Below are 18,782 nucleotides of genomic sequence, written 5' to 3' on the forward strand. Positions count from 1 at the left end.
GCTATTGTGTTTATTTTAATTAATATGCGAATATTAAATCTTTTTATGGTGTGTCTAAATTAAATATATACTTACTTTACACTTGGTTTTACAGGATCTCCACATTAATCCTGTCTCCATTTTATTTCTCATACAACTTTCTGTTTAAATGATTTTTCTTACATAAATAATTTTATTGTTGTTCAGTATAAAGAAAATCATTTATTTGTTTATTTAATGTAGATATATTATTTTCAGATTGATTTATAACAAATAAAAATGCACAGAGTATAGAATCAACAAGAAAGAAGTTGTCTATTAATTTGGTTTACAAACACACAGGTTATTCACTTTTTTATCACAAAAGGTTTTACCCCGAGAGGAAATATAGAGAGTCATATCTCTTAGGTAGAGTGACCACTCCCTTAATTATTTTCTTATTTGTGGTCAATGCTTCTTCACAAACTTACCTATAATATCCATTCAATTTAGATGACAATATTTCATGTCACTTTAATTAATCAAAATCTTTTCTTGAACCTATTCAAATTTTTTATTTATCTAAACAATAATTTGCCGCCAGAATTTTCTTTAAAATAACTCCACACCTTTTATAAAAATAACATTTGCTTGTCAAGTATCTGATTGAAAAAGGGAGGAGTCCGCGTTGAGCATCTTTATTAAGTAAATGGGCGGAGATTTTGTGCGGTTTTATTATTAAACAAGAGTTAACTATTGTTTTTATTTTAGATTGATAATTGTATTAATGTCAGTCAGCAACTAAGATTAACAGAAAACAGAGATAAATCCACAGAGGAACTTTGATTGTGGAATAAACTCATGAAAGGTACTTTTATTTCTTATCATATTTTATGTGCAAAGCCTTTCTCCTATTTTGACCGTCTGTCCGTATTAACCCTTACAGATCGGGCCCCAATTCCCACCCTCTATCTCGGCTCCTGTTACAGATAAAGACGTAAAATTTTTTTCTGGTGGTTCATGTGTATTTTTAGAGAAAATTACTTTTTCTAGTCATAGCGTTCAGACCGCTCCTTAGCCGCTTTTTAGCAGCCGTAAAACAGCTGTAGAGCGGCCAATTTTGCAGCTATGAAGACCAAATTTTAGGACGAACTTTTATTTTTCATAACAAAAAAATACTTTTTCTGATCATCGCCGAAAAACGGCAAGTAACGGAAACCGCCATTTTCGGCGGTTACGGCGGTACAACGGCGGTTTGCGGCGCCAATTAATATTTTTATCTGTTTATTGTTGCTCAAGGATTTACCAAAAAAATGTATAGGTCTCTAGCTGTAATAGAAGCTACATCATTTATGATATATGTCTATAGTAAAAGCCGGACAAAAATCGGTCAGGGAGCGGTCAAACGGTCATAACACCACTTTTCTCAGAAGGTCATTGATATCTAAGTATTCACCAAAACTTTTCATTATTTTAGTCATGTTATATTTGTTCTTTTAATTTCAAACTTGGTATGGTGATTCCTGTAGAAGTTAGGTACAATGTGCTATCTGACTCCTAAGCTATGGGGTTCCTGGCAGCACCAATAAGTATCATTATTATTTTTTTGTAATTAGGCAGTTTGGCAACAAATTCACTACAATTTTGTTAAAACTCATACATTCATATTTCCACTGTTTCAGAGCTTTGCTTTTTTGAATTTTTTCATCCTTGCTTTATGAATAATTTGGTGACAATTTCCTAATTTGTTCTTTCTCTACTGCTCTCTTTCATATAAGTAATATGCAATCTTAGCTTTTATCAAAGATAGATTGCAGATTTTTCTCAGAGGTCCCCAAAGTTTTTTAATAACACGTTTTCTTAAAAACTTTGGGGACACTAGTGAATTTTGATTGGTTGTTTCATTAAGTTGAGTGGTCAATCGTTTCAACCACTAATTTTAATCTACAGAAGGGGTAATTATGTGCATTAATAGCCCTGATCATTAGATTGATCATTTTAAAAAGCAAATCTATAATTTTTTATAATAAGGGTCTGTGCGTCTGTCCGTCTGTCGATTTCAAACTTGGCGTTATGATTCCTGTAAAGCACATTATAAAAAACGTAATTACCAACAAATCAAATTGATTATTGTATGCCCAACTACGCTTTTAATGATTTTGTCATCCTTGTTTAAAGTACAAGGTGCAATAAGTGGGTAAAGATTTTTCGGCTTATTTATAAGTTTGAGGATATCTAATTTATGGAATACTGATTCTTATTACAATAAGGTAAATGTTATAAGCAAAGCATCTCAATAATCAAGTCCTAAAAAAACAGTAGCATATACTTAAGCTAATTTGCAACAAATTTACTATAATTAAATGCATTATTATCCTGTTAATGTTAGTTTGTCCTTTCATTTCAGAGCTTCACTTTTATGGATTTTCAATATTTTTTTCCTAAATCTGTATTAAAGTTAAATGATAGGTGTGAATTGCTTTCATTAATGTGCTTTATTGTCATGGGAATCAGCATTATCAAAGGATATAATGAAAATACCAATAGGAAACTATTGTGGATATTCAACTACCATAGGGGAAAAGTGTGGATATTCAACTACTCTTGGGAAATATGCGTGGATACTCAGCTACTATTGGGAAATTTGTGTATACTCAGCTGGTATTGAGCCTAATAAATATTATAAAAAACTAAATCTGGTGATAGGTGGCGGGGGAAATGGTTGGGTTATATAACACAAATATTGGGGGGGGGGGGTAATAAAACCGTATCAACCGCTTTGCTTTTTATAATCATCTTGTTATTAATTTCTGACTGCAATTTTTAATAGCGAAGCTTCTTACGTTTGTATATACGTACATAACACAAGCTCTTATAGTAAATTTAGGCGTTTTCTTTCCAAATTAGCAAATTTTGAGACAAACTTTTATTCTAAAAAATTTACTCTATATTTTTTCCGGACCCTTTTTTTTGTAGAGTTGGGACATATTTTTAATACTAAAAAAAGTGTCCAGAGCAAAGAAAAGGTCAACATTATTAGAAAATAATAAGTTTGTCTTAGATGATTCAAATTTATGTGATTTAGCGAGAAAAAGCAAAAAAAAATTAGCAGGACATACTAGTTTTCAGCGGCAGTTTTTACCGCTGTTTCTTTACAGTTCTATATTGTACCATATTAGAGCAACTGCCATACCATATTTTAGTGTTCTACTCATATTTTGAAATCCTAAAACTCACACCAAAATTTTTAATTTTCATCTTTTTTATTAATTGTAAGAACTTATAGAAGAATATTTATGTACAGGTTTGACAAAGTTTAATTTATTACAGTTGCTAAAATACGATGTTAGTACAAAAGAACTAAATTACAAATTACAAAAGACCTAATGACAACATACATAAATTTAGGGACCCTAACCCTGCAAGGTTACTTAACGTTACCTAACCTAACTTAAGTATGTAGATAGGATAGATTAGGTCTTTATTTATTATTTGTCTTTTTTTCATAAAGGTAAATAATAATTTCCCGCCAGAATAAATTTCTGATAAGGTATTAGTAGGAGGAGTCCGCGTTGAGCATCATTATTAAGTAAATGGGCGGAGATTTGGTTTAGCTTTGTTTTATATAAAACAAGAATAAACTATTGTTTATGTTTTAGGTTGATAATAGAATCAAAGTCAGTCAGTAACTAACATTTCCAGAAAACAGAGAGAAATCCACAGAGGAATTTTGATTGTGGAATAAACTCATGAAAGGTAATTTATTTTCTTATCATATTTTATGTGCAAAGCCGTTTTCCAATTTTGACCGTGTCTTTCTGTATTAAGTTCACATTTATTCTGTTTCAGCCGCTAAATTACATTTATATTATATAATGACAAAATGATATATGTACAGTACAATGTACATTTTAAAAACCTATATCAAGTAATAATGCATGATAAAAAATGATTTGCCGCCAGAATATTTATCCCTCTTATAATTGCTTGTCCAGTTTCTGATTAAAAGTGGGAGGAGTCTGCAATGAGCATCATATTTAAGTAAATGGGCGGAGACTTAGTTTAGCTTTTATAAACAAGACTTAACCATTGTTTATGATTTAGGTTGACAAATGTATAATTGTCAGTCAGCAAGTAACAATCACAGTGAACAGAGAGAAATCCACTATACAAATCTACTTTCTATCATAAGGTATTTTATATTATTAATGCTTTATGTCATTACTCCAGACTCATTATCTTATGCTATTCAATGCTTAATTTTAAAAGCAAAGCTTTCTTATAATTAAGCTGTTTCAGAGCTTCGCTTTTTTGGATGGTTTCATCCTTGCTTTATAAATAATTTTGTGACCATTTGTATAATAACAATTTATTTCCAGTTCTATATGAATGTATTATTTATTTATATTTACTGCCCTAACTCATATACGTCCTGTTATGGGGGTAATGCTTACCCCAAACTTTGAAGTCTCTCATTTTACTCCCCTGTCTGATATTTTCAATTCTAACTCCGCCCATTTATCATTGAATTAAAACAATGAAAGAAGGAGGAGTTGCTGAATATTTTTAAAAATAATCATAAAAACTAAATCTGGGAAGAGGGGAGGGGGATGATTGAGTTATAAAACCATATCAACCTAAGTACACAAATATAAATGCTGTCATTCCATGTTTATCAGCTTCGCTTTTATTAATGTTGTCATCCTTGTTTATTACTTTCTTTCTACAATATTTAAAAGCTAAGCTTTCTACGATATTTAAAAGCGAAGCTTTCTTACATTTTTCTGTACGTAAAATTATTTAGCTTTATTGACAACAACTTGGATATGACTTTTCTTGCTTGTCTGACCGCCTGTTTTTTTCTTGCTTTGCTTCTATGGAAGTTGTTATCCTTGTTTCAGTTTTAACCTGAATGTTGTGTTTATTTAAAAATATAAGAAACACAAAATTTTGTGTTTTTATTAATTAAAATTATATTTCAGGAGACTGAGAGAGGATATACCAGCATGAATACCTGTGATATTTGTTATAAGAATTTTATAAAGAAATCTAAATTGGTTGTTCATATGAGGGTTCATACTGGTGAGAAGCCATACTCATGTGATCAATGTGAAAAATCATTTTCTCGAAATAGTGATTTGAATGTCCATAAAAGAATTCATACTGGTGAGAAACCATACTCATGTGATCAATGTGCAAAGGTTTTTTCTGACAATAGTGCTTTGATTAATCACAAAAGGATCCACACAGGTGATAAGCCATACTCATGTGATCAATGTAAAAAGACATTTTCTCAAATTAGTAGTTTGATTAACCACAAAAGAATCCATACAGGTGAAAAGCCATACACATGTGATCAATGTAAAAAGACATTTTCTCAAATTAGTAGTTTGATTAAACACAAAAGAATCCATACAGGTGAGAAGCCATACTCATGTGATCAATGTGCAAAGGTTTTTTCTGACAATAGTGCTTTGATAAAACACAAAAGGATCCACACAGGTGACAAACCATACTTATGTGATCAATGTGAAAAGACCTTTGCAACTAGTAGTCACTTGACTGTCCATAAAAGAATTCATACTGGTGAGAAGCCATACTCATGTAATCAATGTGGAAAGACATTTTCTGATTGTAGTCATTTGATTAAACACAAAAGGATCCATACGGGTGAAAAGCCATACTCATGTGATCAATGTGGAAAGACCTTTGCAACTGGTAGTCACTTGACCAGACATAAAAGTATCCATACTGGGGATAAACCATACTCATGTGATCAATGTGGAAAGACTTTTGCACGAAAAGATAAATTGACCCTCCATGAAAAGATCCATACTGGTGAGAAGCTATTCTCATGTAAACTTTGTGACAAACAATATCCCTCTAGTTCAGCGCTATCAGAGCATAAAAAATCCCCTGGACATTTAGAAATGATGAAAAGTTGTAATAATTTAGTTCAGCCTTCTGTATCTATTAGTTTAATTGAATGTGAAGAAGTTTATATCAAGGAAGAAATTAAAGAAGAAGAAATATTTGAAGAGGATCCTTTCTCTATCCAGATGAGAGCTGACAATATTGATCCTCTCTCTATTGAAATGTAAATGAATGAGAGTGTTGTAAATAATTTTATCAGAGAATTATAAATATTATTTACTTTCTATTTTTATATATATTCAATACAACATAATTTATTAGCTGATTAAAAAAATATCGATAATATCTCTACTTTATCATATTACTAAATGCAAGGCCCCTTACCTTTTGTCCAGCCGTTTATGAGATAGTATTGACCATGTATACATCCTATTAGTGTATATAATATAAAATTGTATTTAGAATGATAATTATTTTGTTTATATTTTGACAACATTTTTCTGTAATGTACAATAAATACCTATTGTAAAATTAACAAAACTTTTTTTTTATCAAACCTTTTCTATAACTAGGTTCTGTACGTCCGTACGCACATCACGGTTAGCTCTTTTCATTATTTAGGTATGTTAGAATTGTCCGGTCGATTCCAAACTTTGGGTAATGAATCCTGTAACAGTTAGGTACGATTTCAAAAGCATAGCAACTTTATAATTGTTAAAAGAAAGTCCGTACGAACATTATAAAAAACTGATTTAACCTTTTCTTGACGACCACTTTTTATATTTCATGATTTGGGGAAATGTTTCTTGGTTGCTATTAAAATTAGAGGCCTTAATATTTTTTTGTTGATTCCTCCATCTAATTATCTAATGTGTTTATAACTTTTGTCCGTCTGTTTGTCAAAGCACAATGAACTGAACATTATTTACTTCTGTTAATTTGTTGTGATTTTTTTCAAAGTTCGTCTCTGTAAATTATTCTGTAATTTTGTTTGACAGGTTGTTTCCCTTAATGTGCCTTATCGAACAACGAACCCCTCAGCCTTATTTTGAAATAAATTGCTGTAATCCTTATCAACACAGAGTATAAAGCTTGAGGTAAAATAGTTTATCTACAAGTATGATATCCCTGTCCTGGATTTTTGTCAATAAAAAACAAGACTCTGCCATGGAGAGATGGGACAATGGGCTGTTCAATTCATTAAAAGTCCCCAAAGTTTTGTAATAACCTTTAATAATTTGTTGGCTTAACACCATACGGGACTCTTAATAAATTTTGATTGGTTGGTTTATTAAATTGAGTGTCCAAACGTTTCAACCACTAAATATAATCTACAGAATGGGTAATTTTGTGTAATAACATTGGGGATATACAATGTTCATCAATTAGTCAGTTATTGTCTTATCCCTTTAGATCCCTGGCACCTGCCACGTCCTATTAAGAATTAAACTGAAAGATAAGGAAGGGATATACATGTTTTAGTTGTTTTTTTACTGTCTTTGTGATAATAACCAGCAGTTATTTATAGGTAAATTTTACATAATATTAGAACAAGATTGACAACATCCATTAATAAGCAAAGCAAATATTTAAACATATTATTTAACTAAAAGTATATCACAATCAATCTTTTTTGAAAAAATATGTTTTTTGCTGCTAGTTCAGGTTGGTGAAAGTTTATTTAATAGGGCAAATAGTTAATAGTTTTATAGTGTGTTAGTTATTGAAAAGTTTTTCTTTATGCATTACAACTTCGGGACCTAGTATAACCGTACCAAACTTGACTTAAAACAAGCAACAAACACACAAAAAACTCCCACCCCTCCTCCCACTTTCCTATTAGAAACAATTATTTTAAAAGCAGCAGAGAAATGTCTTAAAGAATTCTTTAGTTTAAAGTTTAAAATCCACCAATTTATTATTTTATTTGTAGATAAGCTTTGCTCCCAAGGAATGACTTGGCCTTGCTGTTATCGCTGTGTTTAGGTAAGTGTTAAACTTTTCATTTTTATAGAGGCGTAGCTACTATTTAAATAGGCCATGTTATGGGTATTTTTTTCCCAGATTTACTTGTTTAAATCATTTTAAAAATGAAAAAAAGTAAAGCAAAGTAAGGAAGATATTGATATGTAGTGTTAGGTATACATATATAAGTTAGAATTATCAATTTATGTATTCTAATTTAGTAATAGAGAAGCTTTGCTCCTAAGAATAACTTGACTGGAGTGGAGTTATCTCTTTTGTGCTTAGGTAAGTCTTAAAATTACAAATTCAAATAAGTAGCGCAACTACTCTAATATAACTAGGTAGCATTTTCTCTCTTTTCTGCAGATACTAATATACATTGACAACTTGCTGATTTTAAAACTAAAAACTTAAAGTTCTTTTTGACTTTTGAAATCTGACAACAAATAAAGAATAAAATTTAAAACAATATGAAAGATATAATATTTCATTCTAACCATATACAAGGTAAAAATTTTAATGTACATATTTTATTTTAGTAATGGGGAAGCTTTGCTCCTAAAGAATAACTTGGTGTTATCTTTTGTGCTTAGGTAAGGAGTAGAATTATTCATCCTCATAAGTAGTTCAGTCACTCTATAACTAGGGTATGTTTAATATTTTTTCATTTTTCCTTATAATAAAATTATTGGAGCTATCATACATATACAAATATAACTCACGACTACGCCCCTAGAGGCCTCTAGATGGCCCTTCCCCCCTGCCCCACTTTTAATTGTAGTTTTAGAAAGAAAAGGTTTTAAAACATTGTTTTTTTCCTCTATTTCTATGTCTTGGAAGGGTGGTGGTAACCTACCCAAAAAAATTTTATAGACATTTCAGGATCTATAACAATCTACTATGCAATGGTGAATCATAACGGTTCAGTGGTTAGCGAAATCCTATGGTACACAAAGATAGACAGACCAACTCACATCCTAACATCATAGGATTTCTGTATTGGAAGAGGGAGATAGGTAGCATAAAAATATCCTAAAACCATCATTGTGAAGCTTCTCTAAAATTGAGAAACCAGTTATTTTTTAAGCTGTGAGATCTTAAACTGACACACAAATGAACCTTACTACTTTAAGAAATCTCTAAGGGCATGTAAATTCTTTTCTTTTCAATCTGTGTTAAGATCAGATGTTAACCAAAAATATTTTTTCGACGCTAGATAGGGTTAGTTATTTTTAGTTGCGAAGCTACTCTATAATTTAAAAATGTCCGTCTGTCCGTCTAAAAAGTTCTAGGCTCCTTTTCAAGATAGATGTCTGAAATTTCTGGGATTAAATAAGTTTTCATTCTTCATATTTTCTATTATAGATTTTTTAAGTTTTCATGATTTCTTCAACTGTTATTCAATATAGAATAAAATTTTCAGGGATTAATCAAGTTAAAATTATAAATACTTCTATAAAGCTTCAATGAGATTTGCTTATTGATTGGGGTGCTAGATCGATTCCTGGTTTTGAAAGTGTTCAAGGTTTTATTCAACTCGTAGTCCAGATAGACGGCTAAAATTTTCAGGGATTAAATACATTTTACATATTTACACAAAGATTCATTAAGATTTAACTATTTGTTGTGTTGCTATTTCGATTCCTAGATTTTCATATTATAAATCATAAAAGGTTTCGTGATTTATTTTTGATTTATTTATTTTTAATGTTTTATTTGTATTACATTGCTCTATAGTTTAATATTCCGTATGTTCATCCATGATTTTTAAGCTTCGCAACTTATGGATGCTGTCATCCTTGTTTGTTCATTTTGCAATTTCTCTTAGGAGGGTGGTGGTACCCTCCCCCAAAATAGCTATAAAACTTCATAACAGGACATATGAGAAACTATACAGTAAAGGAGAACAATATCGGTTCGGCGGTTTGCGAAATCCTTTGGTACAGACAGACAGACATCATGTTTCTTTAATTAAAGGATTATTTACTGCTCTCAAAATTTAAGTTTGATTTTTATTTTTGAAATTACAATTACAAATAAAAAGAAAATAAAAAAAAAGATGTTATGGTAAAATTAAAAGATGTATTTACTATTTTTTACTTTGCTTCTAAAGAATAACTGTGGCCTTGGTGTTATCATCTGTAGTTAGGTAAGTGTTAAAACATTTTCATAAAAAGCAAAGCTACTCGTTAACCAGGTTATGTCTTTTTTTTTTTTTGGGGGGGGGGGGTGTCCAAGCCCACAGAAAAATATCTTAAAACCAATAGCTATATTCTCGGAAGAGTATAGCCTAATCTGTTCAGCGGTTGTCAGCATCTTAAGCTACTGACGGACAGACAGACATTGCCCTACATTGAATTATGAATAATTTACTGATATTTAAACTTACATATGATATAAAATTAATAATTTAGGTATTTTATTTTAGTCATAGAGAAGCTTTGCTTTGTCCTTGGTCTTATCTTTAATGCCTAGGTAAATGTTGAAATCATTAATTTCCATAAATAGCGCAGCTTTTTTATAACAAGATTATGCCTATCCTCTCCCTTAATTAGCTGTTTTAATGACTTTAAAACATGTATTGGTCTTTGAATTTCTAAATCTGACAACAAATAATATAGGAAAAGTGACAAAACCAAGACTAATACAAAATAAAAGAAGATTAGATACACTATGTTTGGTTTTTAATAGACATATATTTGGTTTTAGATATAGAGAGCTTTGCGCCTAAAGAAAAACGGTTGCCTTGGTCATATCTTCTTTATCTTAGGTAAGTGTAAAAATTTATATTCATATGTTTGTCTATTCCTCTAAATAGCTGTTTTACTTATTTTAAAACTTTTTATTGGCCTTTGAATTTCTAAATCTGACCCCAAATAATATAGGAAAAGTCATAAAACCAAGACTCTGAAAAAATAGTTTTAATGGCCATATTTTTTAATTTAGTTATAGAGAATCTTTACTCCTTAGAATAACTTGGCCTTGGTGTTATCTTCTGTGCTTCGGTAAGTTGTAAAATTATACATTTTTGTAATAGTACAGCTTCTTAAATTATGTCCCTTCCTATCCCATTTTATTTTTATTTTCTTACTAATAAAAAAATATGATATTTATATAGTATATTTCTAAGTAAAAATTTAATTATACAGTGTGTTTTTTTTATGAGAACTTTTTTGAAAGCAATTTTACCCCACTTATAGTTATCAGAATTTAATGATTAATGGATTATTTTCTTTGTTTTTTAGAGCAATTAATAGAACAACAAAAAAATATTTCAGTTTTTATTTAAAAAGTACAGTAAAATCTAAAAATCAAAACTTAGGTGTCAACATCTAAAAATGGTTTTAGCGCATTTTTCTTATGCTCAAATAATCAACCTTTTGCAAGAATGGCTGCTAAACACTTCAAAGTTGAGATATAGAGCTAAAAATGTATACAGATACTATTAGGGACATGTACTAGAACATATCAAAGTTTGAAGGTCATATCTCAACCAGGGAGGGAGTACTGGCCCCCCAAGACGACTACAGAAAATCCATTTTTTTTAGAAAAATGCGCTAAAACCATTTTTATATGTTGACACCTAAGTTTTGAAATTTAGGTTTTACTGTACTTTTTAAATAAAAACTGAAATATATAACAAATAACTATACAGTGTTTAGAGCTAGCTATATTTTGTAATAGATATATTTATTGTTTAGGTACAGAAAAGCTTTACCCGTTGGTACTGGAGTTATCTGCATAAGAAAGAGGTAAAATAAAACAATTAGTAGCACAACTATTCTATAACTGATATATATCTGTTTCTCTTTATTTATATACTTAAAGCAACGCCCCAAGAGGCCTCTAGGGACACTTGAGGGAAGTGTATTCCCCTTATTAAATTTTAGTGAAAATTTTGGTGATAATTTGTTTCTATTGGCAATTTCAATTGGAAGGCTAGACCTATAAAAACTTCAATATTAGGGAGACCCATATTTTTTCAGCAGGTAGCAAGATCTTATGTAAGAGACAATCAAAAACACAGATATCCTTTTATTTCTACAACAGAAAGGGTTAATTTTGTGTATCGTCATTGAGTATGTACATCAATTTAATGGTCATTGCCTTTTTCTGTTAGATCCCCCCTGTCAATAAAAATATGAATGTTTATTATCTACTTTTATTTTGGAGGTAGTGAGTAGCTTTGCTATTTATCCTTTGTGTACCATTATATTTTCTAATTTCTTATATATTTGTCATCAGAAATTTAAACCTAATTATAATATAACACCAAAATACTTTTCATAGGCAACAAGACAAGAACAACTACTTGACATAATTATATGAAAATATTGTAAAAATTAGGAAAAGTGTGGCTGCATTTAGCATGAAGCAGGGCTAGTTCTCAACCTTGGGATTACTAAAAAGAAATATAAATGACCTTTATTTTACTAAACTTCTCTCATTTTTAGGCAGTTCTGTTGACAAGAGAGTGGTGTTGAAAAAAACTGGTTAAAATACAAGAAATATAGAAAATAGCTTCAAAGGCTGCCTCAACAACAGCTTTTGGTACTGTTAATACTACTGCCAAGAATAAGCATATTTTTAATGAGATAACTTTTAGGTTAAGGTGGGTCTTGTCACAATATTACTATACAGAAAAATACAAAAAGTCTCCAAAACCCCAAACAGCTGCAAATTAGTTTTTCTGCTCAAACTCCTATGAATGATTTATATCTACTTTTTGGGAAAGCAAGTCAATTTAAAAAAGTGTAAAACCAAGCCAGACATTTTCCAATAAAAAAATTAAAAATGGAAACATTGAAAATTACAGTGTTAATTATAGAGAAAGGTTAATATTCCTTTATTTCATACTAGCGGCTCTGCCCCCTAGAAGCCTCTATCTAGGTAGTAGGTAGTAGGTGGAAAAGTCGACCTCATTTCATTCTAAGTTTGAGTTTCAAAAGAGTAAAAGCGTTTTTTTTGGGGGGGGGGGTGAAGACACCCTCCCAAAAATTGTTTAAAACTTCCCAGGACCTCTATGAAGCTTCGCTGTAAAGGAGAACAATATCGGTTCAGTGGTTAGCAAGATCCTTCAGGACAGACATAAAACACTTTTTACTTTATATAATAGGATATTCTTTAAAATTATTATTTAGAAATGGAGAAATAGGGCAGTGGAACCAAAATGGATGAAAACACAGCTTGTGCAGGTCCTGGTAGTGATTCTAAAAAGGTATGTATTATGTGTTTATTCATGGCATTTGTACATAGATATTTTATGCCTTTAAGACAATTTTAAAAATTGATAGGCCACTATAATATTTCATTTAAAGGGACTGTAAACGAGAAAATTTCTTATCAGATTATCAAACCTTAACATCATCTCATTCATATAATCTCAAAGATAGGGCAAAACGGGCCCTCGTTTCCTTAAAAAACGGCTTTTCCCGCTGATTTTTACTCTGTCCAAGGTTAGGGGAAAAATTTCCGGACTATATAAATGTGCAGTTAATTGTCTTTTTACCTTCTAAAGCTAAAACTAAACTTTTTGCCATTGTTCTCTGTTTTTCCTAATGGTTAATCCTACTTTTAACATAATCCTTGCTTTAAACCAAAGTATAGTTACTTAGAAATTGATAAAATAAGCACTAGTTTTTATTTAATACCAAATACAATAACAAAGCAAAAAAAACAGGTTTTCTTATTAGTATCCAAGTAACTTCAGTTGGCCCATCTCTCGTCCACCTTTAATTGCAAATTTGTAAATAATAAAGGTTCTTTAAAAACAATCTGATAAAAGTTTAATCTAAACCTCCTAAGTGAGTTATTTATTGTCCAAAACAATAAAAAAGGATACTATCATTTCAAATAACCGCTGAGATTCAACCCTTTGTAGACAGTGAGGTATTTTTTTTTTTGTCAATAATACGAATTTAAAATAAATCTTTATTACCTAATTACTATGTTATTAAAAAATGAATTGGCAATTTTATGTCATTAAATAAATTCTTAACAGTAAGTAAATTGTTTAAACTATAAAAGACAAGTTAATTATCCCTGAAAACATTTTATATAGAAACATTCAGATTTTTCCTGTTTTTCCCTCCCAAAATGCCATTAAATCAAGGCATAAATCCTTGATATTTTTGTTAAAAGGACGTTTTTGCTTGATCAGTATAGTGAAATGTACTTAGAAAATGTTAAGATTTGATAATATGATAAGAAATTTTTACATTTACACTCCCTTTAAGTATCAATCATACCTTTTTACCCACCCAATTCAGAGACATTTAAATCTAGTAAAAATCTAATGCCATTTTTCTGCTGCTTGCTGGCTAATTACATTAACCACTCTATTAATATCTACATAGAAAATAATGAATTCAAGTTTACCTAAATATATTTTTACCCAGTTATTAAAAGTGAGTTAGTTATTGGCTTTCAGAAAAAAAGGCATAAAATTTAACATTGCTAAATTATGGGTTTAAAGGGTGCATATAGGTTCAATATGATATGAGCTTATATGAAAGGTGCCATTACATACTTTTAAAATAACTATGCTAAATTTAAAAAATCAAAAAAATTCTTAAGTAGATTTTATAATTTTTGCATTCAGTTCAACATATGATAAATCAGATAGACAACAAAATCGTTTTTTTTAACCATTATAAGACCTTTTTTTGAGTGGGGACAAAACACCTAATTTAAAAATACCTAATTTAAAAATGCCTAATTTTATAAATGTCTAATGTGACAAAACACCTAATTTATAAATACCTAATTTAAAAATGTCTAATTTAAAAATACCTAATTTTAAAAATGCCTAATGTGACAAAACACCTAATTTTAAAATGCCTAATTTTATAAACACCTAACTATAAATACCTAAGTTTAAAAATACCTAATTTTAAAATACCTAATTTAAAAAAACCTAATTTTAAGCATATCTTAAAACTGTTGCTGAATATATTAAACCGGCAGCTACGCCCCCTAGAGCCCTCTAGGGGTGATTGCAGTGCGGAGGGGAATTCAATTATTCTGGGGGGGGGGGGGGGTTATGACCCCACTCCAAAATTTCAAAATATAGTTTGAAATAAAAACTGGACGGACGTACGGACGGACCGACCCTAATTATAGAAAAGCTTCGCTTTTAAAAATAAAATTTTATGATTAGTTTGTGGCACCTCACATGAGAAATAAATTAATTAGTAAAATTAAAGGTTTAAGGACAAAGAAAATGAATTTAAATTTTTATTGGTTTCTTCCCTAACCTATATAGCCGTAGCTTCGCTTTCTTGGGGGATGATAGTTGACCATCCCCCATTTTAGTTCTAGTTTTAAAAAGAAAGATTAAAGAAATATAAAAAAACGGAGGGAGGGGGGGGGGGGGGATTTTTTCAAAGGGCGATTTCTCATTGGGAAGGTGTTAGTAACCTCCCCAAAAGCGTTATAAACCTTCCCATGACCTACGGGAAGCTTCATTGTAAAGATGAACCATATTGGTTCAATGACTAGCGAGATCCTTCAGCAAGAACAATCAGCCATTTGGATTAATGTTATCAAAATTTTAAGTATTTTAGTGAAAAAAATAGATATTTTAGAATTAGGCATTGTTAAATTAGGCGTTTAGATAGTTTAGAATTAGGTATTTTTAGATTAGGCGTTTTTAAAATTAGACATTTTTAAAATTAGGTATTTTTAGTTAGGCATTTTTAGTTAGGCGTTTTTAAATTAGGCATTTATAAATTAGGTATTTATAAATTAGGTGTTTTTAACATAGGTGTTTTTAACATTAGGTATTTTTAAACTTAGGTGTTTTTAGTTAGGCATTTTTAAATTAGGTGTTTTGTCCCCACTCCCTTTTTTTCACTATTTTTCTTAAATCAATTTGATTGTTATATTGGCATTCATCTTATATGATAATTTAAATGTTTATTTGTTATAATTATATATTGTTTTATTAAACTTTTAATTTCCGTCAAAATATTTTACGCAAGAGTGCCTTAAATATAGTGTCAAGGGTACATAATACGTTTTAAAATTTATTTTCTCTATGAGAATCTGTGATTAATCCCTTATGAAATATTTACCCTAATTACGATACGTAACACGAACATACATACACAAACATGATGCAACTTTTAGCAAAAAAAATAATATTTTAATTTTCAAATATTTCTTTAAAATTACTTTTTCAATGTACTTTTACAAAATTATTTTATGAAAACTTTATTTGATCAAAAGTAAAAGTTGCAGCATCCAGTGTCTGTCAAATCCTTTCCTCTTCATTATGACTATGATTGAACAGAAGCTTTATAATTCAACCTTCAGACACAGCCTTGTGTGATGCAGTGATGTTTGGATTTCTTAGGGAACTACATCGGTTACGCAAAATGACGTAATTCTATCGACGAATTGGATTGGTTTTTGGCTAGAAACAGACTTATACAGTTAAATATGTCAATGTCTTTAAGGTATTTATAATCTATATAATGGCACCTTTGAAATAAGCTCATATTATAACAAACCTATATTCGCCCTTTAAGTGGACATGATTGTATTATAGTCAGAAATTCTTTAATAAAAAAGAAACACCCATTCTCTCAACTTCCTCTCCCCATGAGATAATAAGATTTGTAAAGGTACCTAAATGTAAAGGGTTAACTCAGAATATATTTAGAATGAAGTTGAGATGGAGTCTACAATTCCTTCTACCAAGTGTACTTGTGGATTTCAATTTGGAGTTTTCCCTTTATCATTACAAGATTCTCAGTCATCAAGTTTGGCAGAAGAATTAAATAACATGAGTATTAACTTTCATGGCCCTGCAGGAAACAATGAGAGAATTTCAGCTAAAGAAAAGATTAATGAGATAAAGAAAAAAGTAGCTGAATATTATTATGATCCAAAGTGTAAGGTTATAGCTATTCCAAATCATTTTGTAACACCCAAGAAGCCAACTGTGTTAGGTAAAGAGGGCAAACAACAGCAAGATGATCAGATTTTGGATAAATATCTTGAAGAGTGTTTACATCATGAGCTTGTCAATGCAGCTAGAAAATTAAAAATGGAATCATTCATCTTCCAGGGCTTTCAAGCAGCTGATTGCATTCACCAATTATATAAAAAAGGAAAAGATACAAGAGGCAAGGATAAATATGCAGAATTTAATAAGTATGAGAAAAGAGTAAAGGAGATCCTTGACATAGAAGACGTTGAAGAGGAGAAACTGAAGTCTTGTATTGATGAACATTTGAGGTGGAGGAAAAATCCATTGCAATTTCAAGGCCCTGATAACTGGTTGTTTAAACAGGAATGTTCATATTTCATGAAATAAATTATTTTGTCCTATCAATCTAAGATTCTCTTAGCTGGATTGATCAGTCATTTAGGGAAAAATTTTTTTGTTAACATCTTGTAAACTTTAGTTTAAAATATCTCTTAAACTTTCTTTCTTCTTTTCTATCTTTCCATCATTGTTTCACCTCACTTAACTAATAAATATCTTTTTAAAGATATGTGAAATATTAGCTTTATAATTGATAGGTGTATAAGAGTCAGGTAGACAGTAAACGTTTCAAAATTAATTCAAAGCAAGAGAAACAAGCTGGTGATAACAGTCAAAATAGAATTACTGAACACTCAAATACAGATCAATGTTCTTCTAGTTCAAAATCTAAAGGAAAGGGGATGAATAACCAAACATGTCAAACAGGCAATATTAAAGAATATCATAATAGGATTGAAAATACTTTCCTATTTAAGATCCCTGATGATAGATTAAGAAACTTTTACAAATATCAGTTTTATAATTTTAGCCTTCAAGAAAATAAAACTGAATGGGACACCATCATGATAATTCCTGAGTATAGTGCTATTATAAACATAGAAGTCAAATGTGGTTGCAATGATTCTAGTGGTAAACTCAAATTACTAAAAGATGCTTCAGATCAAACAAAACAACACTTTTCTTTCATACAAAAATTATTTGGAGGAATGCTATCCAAAGAGTGGGTATTTGTCAGAGCTGCATGTGTTCAAAATTTAGAGATTGCTGAAGATTCAGTAATGCCCTGTGTCAACTGTCAACAATTTATTCTACAAGCAAAAGATATCAAACATGAAGTGCCTTGGTTAAAGCAATTATTTGATAACCATCTTGTTACATCTAATAATTATGATGAGACTGTTTATGAAAATCTTTTAGCTGAATTGATATATCACATTTCAATAAAAGAGTCAAGTAAATTTAATCAATTGATATCAGAAACATTGACAATTAGCAGAGAAACTGAGAAAGCCTTAACTGGAAAAACTGATGGAATATCAGGAGAAAGCTATATTCCTAAAAATATGCTAACTGATGAACAACTAGAATTAATAGGAAATGCTGAAAGAATATCAAGAGAAAGCTCTATTCCTAAAAATATGCTAACTGATGAACAACTAGAATTAACAGGAAATGCTGAAGGACTTTCAGGAGAGGGTACTTTTCCTAAGAATATGCTAGCTGATGAACAACTAGAATTAACAGGAAATGCTGAAGGACTTTCAGGAGAGGGTACTTTTCCTAAGAATATGTTAAGTGATAAACAATTAAAATTACCTGAAAAAATTGTAGAGCTATCAGAAGAGAGTAATGTTCCTTTGTACATGCTCACCAATGAACAGCTGCAAGCAGTACACTCACAAGCTAAATTCCTTATCATAGTTGGCGACTATGGTACTGGTAAAACATATGTACTAAAGGAAAGAGCTAAAAAATGTGCAAAAGCTAATATTAAAAATCAATTATTTTACATTGATCTTACAACACTCACAATACCTAAATACTCTACTGTAGGTTTTAAAACAGCTGAATCTTCTGTAATGGAAATTATAGCTACAAAAGATTTTGAATCTTATCCTAATATCAAAGTTTTTACTACTAAATATTTAGGAATTAGTGGAGAGCGAACTGAGCAAACTGATATAATCAATGCATTAAACAGTTTTTTAAG

The 18,782-nt window shown here is 30.3% G+C and overlaps 2 protein-coding genes across 2 annotated transcripts; both read left to right on the forward strand.

The window, feature by feature from the left end:
* Positions 1-235: 235 nt before the first annotated feature.
* LOC145315038 (uncharacterized) lies at positions 236-6,317 on the forward strand. The gene is made up of 5 exons (XM_080155096.1): positions 236-321; positions 730-826; positions 3,618-3,714; positions 4,063-4,150; positions 4,941-6,317. The coding sequence occupies exon 5, from the start codon at positions 4,965-4,967 to the stop codon at positions 6,057-6,059; it is 1,095 nt and encodes a 364-aa protein (XP_080011222.1). The 5' UTR covers positions 236-321; positions 730-826; positions 3,618-3,714; positions 4,063-4,150; positions 4,941-4,964; the 3' UTR covers positions 6,060-6,317.
* A 4,178-nt stretch (positions 6,318-10,495) lies between these two features.
* LOC145315039 (uncharacterized) lies at positions 10,496-17,158 on the forward strand. The gene is made up of 6 exons (XM_080155097.1): positions 10,496-10,567; positions 10,744-10,802; positions 11,499-11,549; positions 12,252-12,409; positions 12,939-13,015; positions 16,463-17,158. The coding sequence occupies exons 5-6, from the start codon at positions 12,968-12,970 to the stop codon at positions 17,117-17,119; spliced, it is 705 nt and encodes a 234-aa protein (XP_080011223.1). The 5' UTR covers positions 10,496-10,567; positions 10,744-10,802; positions 11,499-11,549; positions 12,252-12,409; positions 12,939-12,967; the 3' UTR covers positions 17,120-17,158.
* The last annotated feature ends 1,624 nt before the right edge of the window (positions 17,159-18,782 follow it).

This window comes from Acartia tonsa, chromosome 3 (assembly GCF_053477335.1).
Source record: "Acartia tonsa isolate MP-2025a chromosome 3, ASM5347733v1, whole genome shotgun sequence".
NCBI lineage: Eukaryota > Metazoa > Arthropoda > Copepoda > Calanoida > Acartiidae > Acartia > Acartia tonsa.